The sequence below is a fragment of the Notothenia rossii genome, assembly GCF_949606895.1.
Source record: "Notothenia rossii genome assembly, chromosome: 7".
NCBI lineage: Eukaryota > Metazoa > Chordata > Actinopteri > Perciformes > Nototheniidae > Notothenia > Notothenia rossii.
In genome coordinates this window covers 7,735,656-7,750,655 of record NC_136905.1, presented here as the reverse complement: position 1 = coordinate 7,750,655, position 15,000 = coordinate 7,735,656, and the positions used below count along the sequence as shown (strand labels likewise).

The 15,000-nt window shown below is 40.5% G+C and overlaps 1 protein-coding gene across 1 annotated transcript in view; it reads right to left on the bottom strand.

Moving 5' to 3' along the window:
* Window positions 1–15,000, bottom strand: part of clstn3 (calsyntenin 3) — a 46,021-nt gene that overhangs the window by 8,954 nt on the left and 22,067 nt on the right. Inside the window, exons 9-13 of the mRNA XM_079640914.1 lie at window positions 14,435–14,594; window positions 12,344–12,492; window positions 11,011–11,159; window positions 2,906–3,132; window positions 288–449 (exon numbers count right to left, since the gene is read on the bottom strand). Of these exons, the coding sequence (XP_079497040.1) occupies window positions 288–449; window positions 2,906–3,132; window positions 11,011–11,159; window positions 12,344–12,492; window positions 14,435–14,594 (847 nt within the window). The remainder of the gene's footprint in view (window positions 1–287; window positions 450–2,905; window positions 3,133–11,010; window positions 11,160–12,343; window positions 12,493–14,434; window positions 14,595–15,000) is intronic.

Sequence of the window (15,000 nt, the reverse complement as noted above, 5' to 3'; positions counted from 1 at the left end):
GGAAATGTGATTAATTTGGTAACAAGCAAGAACATTTTAGAGACAGAAAAGTATTTAAAATGTAAGATATGGTATTGGCACCTGGGGGCTAACAACAAAAATAGATAGTCCAGAAAAACAAACATTAGCAAAACTAACACAGAGATGTGAGGTATGTTTTGTGATTGACCAATCAGAACAGAGCCTGCCAGCTAACCAATCAGAGCAAGGACTGGGCTCTAGTTTCGGAAAAAAAACAGACAATATACGTTTTAAAACATTAATAAAATCAGCAGAATATTTCCTACCTGTGATGGCGATGTAAGCGGTGGTGTTGATGATCTCGAGCCCCCTCTCTCGCACCAACTCCATGTCCACCAGCAGCTCCTCTCTCTCCGGGTTCAGCTCCTCGCCGAGAGGCTGCACCTCACAGCCGTCCAGAGTGTGAGCCACGGCGTCCGACATCAGCGCTGAGACACACACAGGACAATCATTATCAGAGATGGCAAAAGTACACACATCCTTTACTCAAGTAGAAGTACAGATACTCGTGTTTAAAAATACTCTGGTGAAAGTAGATGTACTGACTAAAGTTCTTTACTCAAGTCAAAGTAAAGAGGCTTTGAAATGTACTTCAGTAAAAAGTACCCATAACTAGCAGCTGTTTTAAAGAGTACCTGACCTCCCTTTATATTAATAGAACAATAATGTCATTGTTAGCTAATGAATGTTTCCATGCTGAACAACGGCAACATGACAACGTTTCCATTGGTCCCTCTTCTTTAGAGAAGACCAGGAAATGATGGATACACAGATCGTGTTCAAATCAATAGGCACGCAATGACTCTAAATAATAATGATCACGCCACCAAACACACATTCAGACTAAAGGAACCAGCCTGTTTGGAAAATGTGAGAAGTAGAAAGTACAGGTATTTGTGTTCAATATGTAAGAAGTAGAAAGTACAGGTATTTGAGTTCAACATGTAAGAAGTAGAAAGTACAGGTATTTGTGTTCAACATGTAAGAAGTAGAAAGTACAGGTGTTTGTGTTCAACATGTGAGAAGTAGAAAGTACAGGTGTTTGTGTTCAACATGTGAGAAGTAGAAAGTACAGGTATTTGTGTTCAACATGTAAGAAGTAGAAGGTACAGGTATTTGTGTTCAAATTGTAAGAAGTAGAAAGTACAGGTATTTGGGTTCAATATGTAAGAAGTAGAAAGTACAGGTATTTGTGTTCAAAATGTAAGAAGTAGAAGGTACAGGTATTTGTGTTCAAAGTGTAAGAAGTAGAAAGTACAGGTATTTGGGTTCAATATGTAAGAAGTAGAAAGTACAGGTATTTGTGTTCAAAATGTAAGAAATAGAAAGTACAGGTATTTGTGTTCAAAATGTAAGAAATAGAAAGTACAGGTATTTATGTTCAAAATGTGAGAAGTAGAAAGTACAGGTATTTGGGTTCAAAATGTAAGAAGTAGAAAGTACAGGTATTTGGGTTCAAAATGTAAGAAGTAGAAAGTACAGGTATTTGTGTTCAAAATGTAAGAAGTCAAAGTAAAAAGTCGTCAGAAAAATAAGTAGTGGAGTAAAGTACTGATACCAGAACGATGTACTTAAGTACAGTAACAAAGTATTTGTACCCCACTACTTCCCACCTCTGATCATTAAATAAACAAACGGTCGGTCTATACAACTAATTTACCAATACAGAGAGAGAGTCAAGTGGTGAGTTAGGGGTGTATGCTAAACAACATTCATGAGAAATATTTCAAGTCATCTAAAATGATAAATGAGGCATTGTCAGGGTGGGGTAAGATTACTATGAAATGAAGCCAGTTACTGAGTGAACAGAATTACATGACACTTTTTTAATTTGTAAAATAATCTATTGCACTACCACAGTATGTAAATAGTTTTGCATTAACTCAAAATTAAAGATGGAAATTAGTTGGACTTGGAAAAAATGGATGCAGCCACCATTTTGTCTCTTTAAACATTGCAAAACAGGTAAACTGATAAAATGCATTCAGTATTTCACGAATGAATAGCATTATTTATCATGAAAAAGTGTAATATTTCCATATTTCTAAAACATAATCAAACATGTTATCAAGCTCCCTCTTCATAATGCAACTTTAATCTACCTGCACATTTTAAAAAAATAATCTGGGTTCATAATCGCTATTTATTAGTTGTAATCTGATCACATAATCCCAATTCCATGTAACCTATTGCTACCCGAACACTGGTTATCGGTGTTATTTAAAGGTCCCCTGTTTTTCATGAATATATTATAGGTCTCAGATATACTTTAGATGAAAATAAGGAGCCACTCCCCACGCCCCTCTGAGAGATATTTGGTTACAAAGAACTCAATGGTGCTCTATGAGGAGATTCAGGTGATAAGGTGGGGGGGGTGTTACCTTGGTTGCTGATTGGCTAATGGTTACACAACCCAACACATCGTTATGACATCATAAAGTGGCCAAAATCTGATCAGCTCATTTTCAGACAGGTTTTTATAGAAAAGGATCAGGACAAAAAGAGAGAGAATCTTTGTTCCTGAAACTTTCAGAGTCTCTTTCCACAGAGGGGACACGTGTTGATGTAGAAGAGACATGAAGAAGAGGGGACACGTGTTGATGTAGAAGAGACATGAAGAAGAGGGGACACATGTTGATGTAGAAGAGACATGAAGAAGAGGGGACACGTGTTGATGTAGAAGAGACATGAAGAAGAGGGGACACATGTTGATGTAGAAGAGACATGAAGAAGAGGGGACACGTGTTGATGTAGAAGAGACATGAAGAAGAGGGGACACGTGTTGATGTAGAAGAGACATGGAGAAGAGGGGACACGTGTTGATGTGTAAAAGACATGAAAAAGTGTATTTAGCATGATAGGACACCTTTAAAGCGTTCCTCACCTCCGCCCTCCATCCCCTGAGCAGCGGTGTTGACGGCGTGGGACAGGGAGCAGACGATCCTCAGCTCGAGGAACAGAGCGACCCCTTGAGGATCCTCAAACTCAGGAGCAGGGCGGGCCAGGTGAGGGCCGACCCCCGACAGAGAGATCTGAGGGGCGTCGGGCTGCAGGACCACCAGGTACCCCTCCAGCTGCTTCAGGGACAGGCAGCTCTCCTCGTTGAAACATCTGGGAGAGAGGAAGGAAGAGTGTTGTCAGAGAGATGGATAAAAGAGATAGAAAATTCTAGCTGTGGGGGTAAATATAATAAGTGCTCACACATGAGTGCTAGATTACTGTTGCTGTGTGTCTGTCTTTGTCGTTGTTTGTTGTTATTGTTTTGTGGGTTTTATTATGCTTTGTTGTGTGTTGAGAAAATCCAGGTGTTTGCCACAAAATCAATATGGCTTTGTGGAGGGAAATGTCAGTTTTTTAGTTTATCGACCACTGAAATATCTGTGTGAATGTTTTGTATGCCATGACATTTTGTAAATGACAGCAAATTCTTATATATTATGTGACCCCTGAATTATCCTCCATAGCCACCTTGATGCTAACATGAAACGTGAAATAAGCTCACTTTTGCCGTACAAACACGTAATTTTGTACAACTTATTAAAGTTATTACTGGTTTCCTGGATAGTTTTATATGCTCACTTACTTTTGTTAAACCTTATTTGATTTTATCTGATGAATGCGTGTTTCCTCCCCTTAATAAAAAAGCATACTCTATTTACATATTGCCTTGAATCTGCTCTGTACCTTTGCTGCCGTAACGCTGTTCATTTCCTCGCTGTAGGATAAATAAAGGATTTCTGATCTGAAATATCTCCACATAATTTGGTACAAACTCAGAGTGAATCACAACAGCTTTGCTAATCCCTTAAAAGGTTTTCTCAGCAATTTAGAATTTCACTTTATAATGTTGTCTGATTCAAGACGGAAAACAAATAAAATCACAGACACATTGTAGTTTTTATTCCAAACGATGTGAACTACATTACCCACAATGCAACTCAAACACCCTGTACTTTAGTCTAAGAAGTATCAGCAACTGTAGCCTCGAGCCAGTAGCTTCCAACTGAGATGAGGAGCTGCCTCTCACTGCTTTCTAACTCAACACCCCCAGATCTTTCTCTTTCTTCATCCTAAACGAGACAGCGCTGGAGGATATTTATCAGACTGTCGGTTCCCTCTGGAGCCACAAAAGGCTTTACACAACAAGTACCCCGAAGATACATACTTTGATGTGTAAAACGTACACAGTTGCCCTTCAGTAGGGCCATCATCAGGTCAACATTTTGACTTGGCCAATACTTCCAAACACAGCTGTAATACACTGCTCTTCTTGACATCTGTTTATTCCAAATATCCACATATTTATACATAATTATAATTTATTCTACTGTGCCTTTCATATTCTGTTCTTACTGGTTGGCTCTGTTGTGATTGGTCGACCTCTTAGAGATGTCCCGCCCCTTAGCCTATTAAATACAATGTGTTGGAGCGCTAGCCAATCGAGGCATAAGTGTTACATAGTGATGTCACTATGTTACAGAAGTAAACAAAGGAGTCCAATGGAAGCGTTTCAGGCAGGGGGGGGGGGCAAAAAGCCTTATAGGGCCTCTTTACATTTCTAAAATGTGTGGTTGAGTTAATGTTAGGAACGTTCGCAGCGTGATTATGGATTAAAAGGTTGAAAACCAGTGCAATTTGACCTTAATCTCGGTCCCTAATTTCACCATGAATATTAACTCTGGAATTTAATAATTGCTAAATTCAAACCACAGTAGCTCCGCTGTTACGAATTCAATTTTCCTCCCAGAAAAGGCGAGCAAATCAGCGTGATGACAGGCCCTCGCATATATTTATTCATCTGCACTATAATTCAGCATTACATTTGAAAAGGGGATTAGGCAGAGACTGTGTGTGTGTGTGTGTGTGTGTGTGTGTGTGTGCGTGCGTGCGTGCGTGCGTGCGTGTGTGTGTGTGTGTGTGTGTTCCGCTATCAGAGTGAGCAGCTGCTTCCACCGGCCCCTCCAGAAGGGCCTGCTGTTCAGCCATCTGGGAAACTCCTGGCCTCAAATCAGTCTAATCTTCACACACGCAATAACACACGCCGGGGGAGAAAAAAACAACTCTGCCACACTTGAGCAGAAACTAAGTGCAAAAATCTCGCCGTGACCTTGAACGCAGCGCTGGCTTCTGTGGCCTGGGAGTGATTTTATAAAACACCCGATGAAAACAAGAGCACTAAGAATATCTGCACAGAGAGTTTGATGAGATCTTATTTGTCTGCAGGAAGGGAGTGTAAGTACACAGAATACCACGCAGTACATGCAGGCGACTGTACTTCCCGAGGTACTTTAATATTTCATCAGCTAAAAGTGAGTGCTAAAGCCAGAGAGCCAGTTCTCAGTTGTGATCACTGACCCGGAAACAGAGTGTGTGCGGTTTATTTTCACGGCCAGGTGATTCAGAGACATGTGTTCTGCAGCATTAGGGACGCAGTGTTGGTCTGCAGTATTTGGATGATAATCTGAACCTCTTTTCAGATGGGATACTGGTCAAATATTTCTGAAAAAGTGTTTGAGTTTACAGAGAAAACTGCCAAAGGTTATTTTCTGTCATTTTGGGGGGGAAATAACTCCTTAGGCGCTTTCACACCGCAGTACTTTTCCCACAAAGGTTCATGAGAACTTAGTTCATCAGAACTCTTTAGTTCTGATGAACTAAGTACAGATCGCGTTCACACCGGAAATTAGTTCCTGGGGGTGGATTAGGCAAATGAAGCAGCTGACGTCACTTCTTCTTCTTCTTCTGCTTTGGGTTTACTGGCAGGCTGCAAACAACTTCACGGCGTATACTGCCGCCCAAAATCCCCGGCCGGAAGTACCCGGAGTTGGGGACTGGCCTTCCGACTAAACGGCCAGAACGCCGACTCCTCCTCATCTCCACCGATCCCATGTTTTATTTTGTGTTGTCATAAGTTAGTCTCTCTGCGTTTCTGCGCTGGGCTAATGCTAATGCTGCAATGCGAGGATAATAAAATGGCGGCTTCACAAACGTTTTTGGAAGTTTGACGGGCGTGGTTTGCATTCCACCCAGCCAATCAGACACAGGAATCTTTTTCTCCCACGAAAGTCCCTGCTCTCTAGTAGGGACTGAAAAGGGGGTAAAAAAGGTTCTCTAGAACTAATTTAGTTCCTGGGACTTTTTGGTGTGAACGCAACTAAATCGTAGTCCTCAGGAACCTTTGTGGGAAAAGTACTTGGTGTGGACGCGCCTCTAGTGAATCAATTGCGATATTATAGTTATTTACAATTATCGGTACCACTTTACAATAAGACTGCCCTTATAAAGAATTCATAACGGGTTTATAATTAGGATATTCATTATGTTGTAAACACTTTATTAATCATTAAGAACCATTTATAAACCAGTATAACATAGTTTTCATACATCAACACAGGCTCACTATTTGGCAAGGTGACTAAGTCTTATATTGGCTACTTAGCGAGAATCAACTCAGTGAACAACAGATACTAAGGATGCTGGCTGATGAAGAAGACGAAGTAAGCTAGGTAGCCAATATAAGGCTTAGCAGTACAGATAAATGCGGGCTCACTATTTGGCAAGCAACCGGTCACAGTCGCCCTGTTTATCTCATGTCTTATAAAAGCTTATTAAGGATTTATAAAGTGTTCACAACCTAATTAATAAATGAATTACAAACTATTCGTAAACCCTTTATAAGGGTAGTCTTATTGTAAAGTGGTACCCAATTATCCTTATGGACGGATTTTTTGTTTGCTCGTGCAATATTCTAATGCCAATCTGAATTTTTTTTTATCACTTATTATTTAATTAAGAGGTTGACATATTCCTCGAAAAGTTTTCAAGAAACATAATCATTTCTGTACATTTTTGGAAAAAATGTGCGATTATTTTCACTGAAATTGCAATTATATAATTCACAATTCTGTGGAAAAAGGTCATATATTATTGAAAAATATGTTTAAAATGATCATTATGGATGCACTTTTGGTTTGGTTGGGCATTTTTCTAATGCAAATCTGACATTTTAACCACTTTTAGGTTAGAAACATGATCAAATATCCCTCAAAGTGTAAAAGAATAGCGAAAAAACAACTGTTATTTTTGCAAAATAATAACTGACTGCGATTATTTTTACTGATATTGCATTTTGGGATATTATTCACAATACTGGACGGAATGATTTCGTTTTTAACATTATTGACATTATCAAAGATAGCTATATTGAGGATTTGGATAGTATTTTGTAAGTCCTTACAATACAATTTGTAGGCTGGGATATCTCTGCATCTCCAAAGTACTTCATTCTTAACGACATTTAGACTTATTTGGTACATTTTAGGTCAAAATATAAGAGTAACATGAGGACGACAAAAAGGAACGACCTACAGTAAATTGGAAACATTTAAAACAGGGGTGTCAAACTCAAGGCCCGGGGGCCAAATGCGGCCCGCGACTTCATGTTATGTGGCCCCGCAAGAGCTTGCACAGAAGCAGGTTGCCCATAAACTACATGTCCCACAATGCATCTGGTTTTGTGACATGTGCACTGAAGAGACTTGCAATTATTTGCCCTGGACTTCTGCTTTCAGACGAAGTGAATTACTAAGTTATTATCCTATCCGATAATAATCCAATTCAGAGGCAATAATGTCATATAATACATTATTTTATATATATATATTATATATTTATATAGATACAACCGGCCTTTGAGTGCAACCTTTATGCGAATGTGGCCCGTGATGAAATTGAGTTTGACACCCCTGATTTAAAAGGTGTTTTTAATATACAGTAAGATGCTTGTTTGCTTTTATTGTTTTTCATCTTGCACTCTGCCTGCTTATAATCTGTGAGGCACTTTAGGTTGCCTTTGGGTTTACAATACACCATATATAAATACATTTGAGGATATTTAATAAGGCAAAATTGCCCTAATTAATCTTTGAAAAGACAATGGATAAAGTGACAAATTAAAAACAAACGCCACAGTTCAAACCAGGCGAGTTTACTCTGTTGTAACTTGAATGAACAAGGAGGTAAGATATTCTCCGTTATCTCTCTCTTTGACGTGTTCTCTCTATAATCGTCTCCTCTGTGCCTCAGCGCTCTTATCAAGCGAGCCAAGGTCCATGTTTGATGAGTTCAATGTCAGCGGAGAGCGCTGAGTCACACTTCAATTGACTGCCACAGACAAGAAATCCGTTCATTTCACATCGTATTATTCTGATGTTCACAGATTTCAAGGCTGATTATTTACCATTTGTGTCTCTGTGTCTCTTTGTGTTTCTTTGTGTCTCAGTGTGTCTCTTTGTGTGTCTTTGTGTCTCTCTGTGTCTCTTTGTGTCTCAGTGTGTCTCTTTGTGTCTCTTTGTGTCTCAGTGTGTCTCTTTGTGTGTCTTTGTGTGTCTTTGTGTCTCTTTGTGTCTCTTTGTGTGTGTCTTTGTGTCTCTTTGTGTGTGTCTTTGTGTCTCTTTGTGTGTCTTTGTGTCTCTTTGTGTGTCTTTGTGTGTCTTTGTGTGTCTTTGTGTCTCAGTGTGTGTCTTTGTGTCTCTTTGTGTCTCTTTGTGTGTCTTTGTGTGTCTTTGTGTCTCTTTGTGTCTCTTTGTGTGTCTTTGTGTCTCTTTGTGTCTCTTTGTGTGTCTTTGTGTGTCTTTGTGTCTCTTTGTGTGTCTTTGTGTGTCTTTGTGTGTCTTTGTGTCTCTTTGTGTCTCTTTGTGTGTCTTTGTGTCTCTTTGTGTCTCTTTGTGTGTCTTTGTGTCTCTTTGTGTCTCAGTGTGTGTCTTTGTGTCTCAGTGTGTGTCTTTGTGTCTCAGTGTGTGTCTTTGTGTCTCTTTGTGTCTCTTAATGCTTCAGTTTGTCTCCTGCATTTCACTGAATGACTTTCGATCAAAGGAAACAACATTGCTATGGTTAGTTAGCCCAAGGTGTCTTTTAATATTGTTCCATGTTTTCCCTATATAGTGTACTGTTGTTGTTGTTGTTGTTGTTGTTGTTGTTGTTGTTGTTGTTGTGGATTCAGCATCTGTGTCTAACTCTTTATGAATTTATAACCCTTTTGACATGAAGTCTTTAGATGTTATAGTAACCAAATAAGTGTTGTATTTCAATAAAGCTTGCAGTTAGACTAATGCACATATTTCCACTTGCCTCTTTAGCCGCGTTCACACCGGAGTACTTTTCCCACTTTAGTTCGGATATAGTTCCGAAATGTCGCGTTCACACCAAAAAGAGCCGGAAATAAAATGAGTTCATGAAAACCTTTTTAGCCCCTTTTCCGTCCCTGCTAGAGGGTTATGGCTAGAAAGGATCCGTCTAGTGTAAATATGACGTCACGTTCTCGTTGTAACTCTCGTTGTAATCGGAGCGGCTCGGAAACAAATCTTCAGCAGTAACATGATGCAACATACACATTAATGCACCAGCAATGTTAATAGAGAAACATCAGACTTAATAGTAAAACACTGCAAGGGAACATTTTATTGCACCAGGAGCTATGTTGGGACTTTTACTGCGACAACGTTGACTTGCCTGTGAAAAAATAAATAAACCATAGTGTTGGTGATCTACAGTGTTGTCATTCTTAGTGTTCTTCTTCGTTAGCGATCGTAACTGAAAGGCTGCCTGCCAAACGTAAACATTCAGCCACGTGACATTCAGCCAAATTCTCGCGAGAGTTTTACACAAGACGGATCCTTTCTAGCCATAACCCTGCTAGAGAGCAGGGACTTTCGTGGGAGAAAAAGGTTCCTATGTCTGATTGGCTGGGCGGATTGCAAACCACGCCCCGTAAAACAAAAAAAAAGTGTTGTGAAGCCACCATTTTATTATCCTCGCATTAGCATTATTATCATTAGCCCAGCGCAGAAACGCAGAGAGACTAATTTATGGCAACACAAAAATAAAACATGGGAGCGGTTGAGATGAGGAGGTGTCGGCGTTCTGGCGATTTACTCGTTAGGCTTCAGTAGAAGCTGCTGGGAGTCCCAGCAGCTTCTACTGAAGCCAGTCCCCAACTCCGGGAACTTCCGGCCGGGGATTTTGGGCGGCAGTATACGCCGTGAAGTTGTTTGCGGCCTGCCAGTAAACCCAAAGCAGAAGAAGAAGAAGTGACGTCAGCGGCTTCATTTGCCTAATGAAATTTTGGGCGGCAGTATACGCCGTGAAGTTGTTTGCGGCCTGCCAGTAAACCCAAAGCAGAAGAAGAAGAAGTGACGTCAGCGGCTTCATTTGCCTCCCCCCAGGGACTTATTCCGGTGTGAACGCGATCTGTACTCATGAACCTTTGTGGGAAAAGTACTGCGGTGTGAAAGCGCCTATTATAGTACTAAGTGTATAAAATAGAGACTAGTTCCCCTTTTATTTTCCCTTCCCATAATAGATAGGACATTTACTAATTATATATATTATTTTATCTATTTGCCTCTGTTTTTCATTGATAATGGTTGTATCATTTGTATTGTTTGGTTCCTTTCTTGTTTGTGGTAGTTGTTTTTGTTTCTTTTTGTTGGGAACGTTTTCTAATTGTTTGCTGTATTATTTTTGAAAAGTATTCTTGCCTTGTGTAATTTCTGGTTTTACTTCCTGACTTTGTGTGTGTGTGTGTGTGTGTGTGTGTGTGTGTGTGTGTGTGTGTGTGTGTGTGTGTGTGTGTGTGTGTGTGTGTGTGTGTGTGTGTGTGTGTGTGTGTGTGTGTGTGTGTGTGTGTGTGTGTTGCAGACCTTTGTTGCTAAAACTAGCGATGGATAAAAGTAATAAATATATTAGGAAACAAAGTTAAGAATACAAAACAATAATCTATTTGTTCGTCCATCCACAAAACATGTTCCCACTATTTGACACAGTTTTTTACTTAGGAGGCTAGAATTAGGTTTGTGGGGTTGTGTGTGTGTGTGTGTGTGTGTGTGTGTGTGTGTGTGTGTGTGTGTGTGTGTGTGTGTGTGTGTGTGTGTGTGTGTGTGTGTGTGTGTGTGTGTGTGTGTGTGTGTGTGTGTGTGTGTGTGTGTGTACCTGAGGGAGGTGGTCAGTTTGAGGGGTCTGACCCCCGGTGTGGCGAAGCGTAGAGAGTTCCTGTAGGTGACCTGCTGCACGGCGCGGTTAAAACTCTCGATGTCGTCTCCCTCCAGAACCAGCACTGACTGGCTGGGGTTCACATGGACCTGCACGGGAAAGACAGACGCTTTAAATCACTTCTCAACAATTTACCTAAGAGGACATCACGTTGCTGATGCTCAAAGACACAAACTGGACACTTAACAAAGAGGAACTTTGGATTAAACTTCTTGAATTGAATCCAATGCAGTTTCTTTTGAAGGGACATCAGAGCAAACACATGATCAAATGAAAAACATGTCACTCTTTGACCCTTTTTACACACATTGAACCAATATTAGGTATTGTACCGCCACTAGGGGAGATCAGAAGCACATTTGGCAACAAACCAACAATTTGTGTTGCAATTAAATGATAAGGATATCACTTTTTCAAGTCTGACGCCAATGATAAGATTGAGACAGGTGCTTTCTGTAAATATCCATCTTGTTTAGACTCAAATTGAATATGTGTGAATGTTAGCTCCTAGAGCAAGGTACACTGCTCTGTATGAATGGTTGTGAAAGGCTGAATGACTCGTAGTATGTAAAGCACTTTTAGGGGTCGTAAAGACTGGATAAAGCGCTATATAAGTACAGTCCATTTACTATATAACACTACTTGAAAGGTAAACCCCCCCAAGAGAGCATTAAAGGTCCCCTATTATACTGTTTCTCATCAATATATTATAGGTCTCAGAGATATACAAAACATGTCTCTGATTGGCTGAAACACCAAACAGATCATTGCAGCATTACCCATAATCCCCTCTGTTCCAGCCCTGTTTCCAAAGTGCTGATTCTCTGTCTGTTACTTTAGATGAAAATAAGGAGCCCCTCCCCACGCCCCTCTGAGAGAGATTTGGTTAAAAAGAACTCAATGGAGCTCTAGGAGGAGATTCAGGTGATAAGGTGGGGGGGGGGGGGTTACCTTGGTTGCTGATTGGCTAATGGTTACACAAGACAACACACCGTTATGACATCATAAAGTCGCCAAAATCTGATCAGCTCATTTTCAGACAGGTTTTTATAGAAATGGATCAGGACAAAAATAGAGAATCTTTGTTCCTGAAACTTTTAGAATCTCTTTCCACAGAGGGGACACATGTTGATGTAGAAGAGACATGAAGAAGAGGGGACACATGTTGATGTAGAAGAGACATGAAGAAGTGGATTTTGCATAATAGGGGACCTTTAAGCGCCCTCTCTCTCTCTCTGTATAAAATGGCGCTCTACTGTCTCTGAGTGTTCACCTTCATGCCGGAGCCCAGAGTCTCCAGGTCCCCGAAGTCGAGGCCCTCCCTGCAGGCGTAGAGACACTCGACGACGCTGTGAGGCTCCACGCTGCCCGGGCGCACCGTCACCCCCGACAACAGCCCGTGGTATCCACCCACATACCTCACTGAGAACAGAGAGAACACTGTTATGTGATTGTGATGTCCTATATGTGACATGTATGTAGTAACATGTGTTGTTTGCATTTTATTAAGATAAGATAAGACTTTATTCATCCCGAAGGAAATTGTTGTGCCAGAGTTATAAAAATCTAATAAACACAGCAGCATGATAGTGAAACTGTACACCAAAAAGAACAATTAAATATCATGAAAAATAGACGGTCACATATTAATGTTCTCTTTTATCCTTTCGCCTGTATCTACTTGTCTTTCCTTCTTTTTTTGTATTACTAATGCTGTTGAAGGATGAGTTTCCCTAATATGGGACACTCCCTAATGTGGGACACTCCCTAATGTGGGACACTCCCTAATGTGGGACACTTAAGCTCCAATGGGTGTAGGTCTTCTGCAAACAAATGAGTCAATGAAACTATGGGTTAACACAAGCTGTGATGTCATGCGGCTTCTCAAATGACCAATCACAGATGAGGGTGGAGCAACCTTCAAACAAGTGTCCCACATTAGGCTTAAAGCGAAAAGAGTGTCCCACATTAGGACAACTCACCCTATTGTGATTTTAAAAAGGTGCCCATTATCATCTGGCCGGGGTCAACAGATGGAAATTAGCAATGTTTGCTAAAGCTGGCCCATTTACTGTTTTTGTGACAGTTGATCAATGGGGACTGTCTACGACACTATAAACCACTGAACTAATTAAACTAAACACACATACGATACAATAGAGAGGCGTAGTCCCGCCCATCTACCTCCGACCCATGGGACCTTATTTCGGAAAAATTATGTATTGAAGTCAATGGAGAGAGAAAGATTATCTTTCCATTCCGTTTGAATTGTGCCACGAATTACACATATGATGTTTGTCAATTTAAAAAAATAATTTCCATGTCAAAAAAGTCACAGTTTGTCGTAAAACTGTTGAAATATAAGACTATGAAAAATATGCAACTAGAAAGACTACAAATCCCAGAATCCCGGTCCCGCATGCTGGCTCTTAGGAACCGACTAACTCCCCTTGTGTGTGTGTACAGCTCTCAACATGCCCAGACTTGGAGTGATTTTCACCTCTTTTAATACTTTCCGCCTCATTCTGAAAGAAAGAAGTGAAATGTGCCAACGTGACGGCCGTCTGGGTGTGTGGTGTGAGATGGGAGATGTAGTTCATTGAGCGGTTTCACACAAAGAAAAGTGTTACTTCAGTTTTACGACACATTCTTTTTTTTTGACTTGTAAAATTATCTTTCAAATTGACAAACATCATATGTGTAATTCGTGGCACAATTCAAACGGGATCGAGAGATAATCTTTCTCTCTCCATTCACTTCAATACATGCTTTTTCTGAAATAAGGTCCCATGGAGCTCCCCCGGAAAGGGAGGGACTTCTCTCTCTATAATACTTTAATGGTCAGATCAAGTCTGAAATTCGACTTATGGACACAATACATGAAAAACAAACAACAAACAAAGAGCCATCGTTGCACTGAACTCCTGAACTCATACCATATAAACACATACCTATTATTATTTATTCCTTTTTTTTTTATACCCCAGGAAATAATTACTGCACTTTATTCTTTATTTCTTACATAAGTATGTATGCTGCGTGTATTTGTAGTCGTATGTTGAGATGTTTTTGTTTTGATGGCACCTTTCAAAATGGAGAAGCTCTTCTTTCTTTCATTGTACATGTGTAGTGACATTAAAGTATTATATTCTATTCTAACATAGCAGCACAATCACAGAGAGAAAACACGCTGAAAGACCATTTTGCGTGCATTTGATCTGGGACTCAGCTCTGTGTCTACTGTGAGGGTAGACTGATGTTCTCATAATATTATCACAACTAAACATGCTAACATGCAAATGAATAACACACCGACAATGACACGGCAGAATGCACCGCCTCATGTTGATATAGTTCAGCTCACCTGAGTCTTTCCCCTCGGGGATGGTGTTGTTCACGATCTCCTTCTGCTTCTCTTCAGGCTCTGCAGGGAAACAAGACAGAGGGGAATTAGAAAAACTGAGAACAGAAATGCACCCTGAGGATCTGAGCTTCTGTGTGTGTTGGGGTTTTATGGGTTTGTACTAATGTGCTTTTAATATGTGCTCTAATTTAACTTCAATGTGTTTTTTGTTTTTGAATGCCATCAACATTAGCCTTGATGGAACAATCTGGCACATTTACATAATGGACACAAGTGCTCATGTGTGCATTGGCCCTTTCTCATTTAATCAAATCCCCCTCCTCGACTCCTCGACTCCTCGACTCCTCGGAGGACCGAGGAGTCGAGGATTCGAGGAGTCGATGAATTTCAGCGCGCCATGTTGAAGGACATCTCATTTCTCTAAATGCACTTTGAGGACCGAGGATCGAGCGTCGAGGAGGCTCTCTGGAGGAGCTCTAACCGAGGATACACTGATGGGTCCTCCGTGGCTCCTTCGTGGATGCATTTCCGGGAACGGAGATGTTTTAAAGAGTCGTGACGCACGG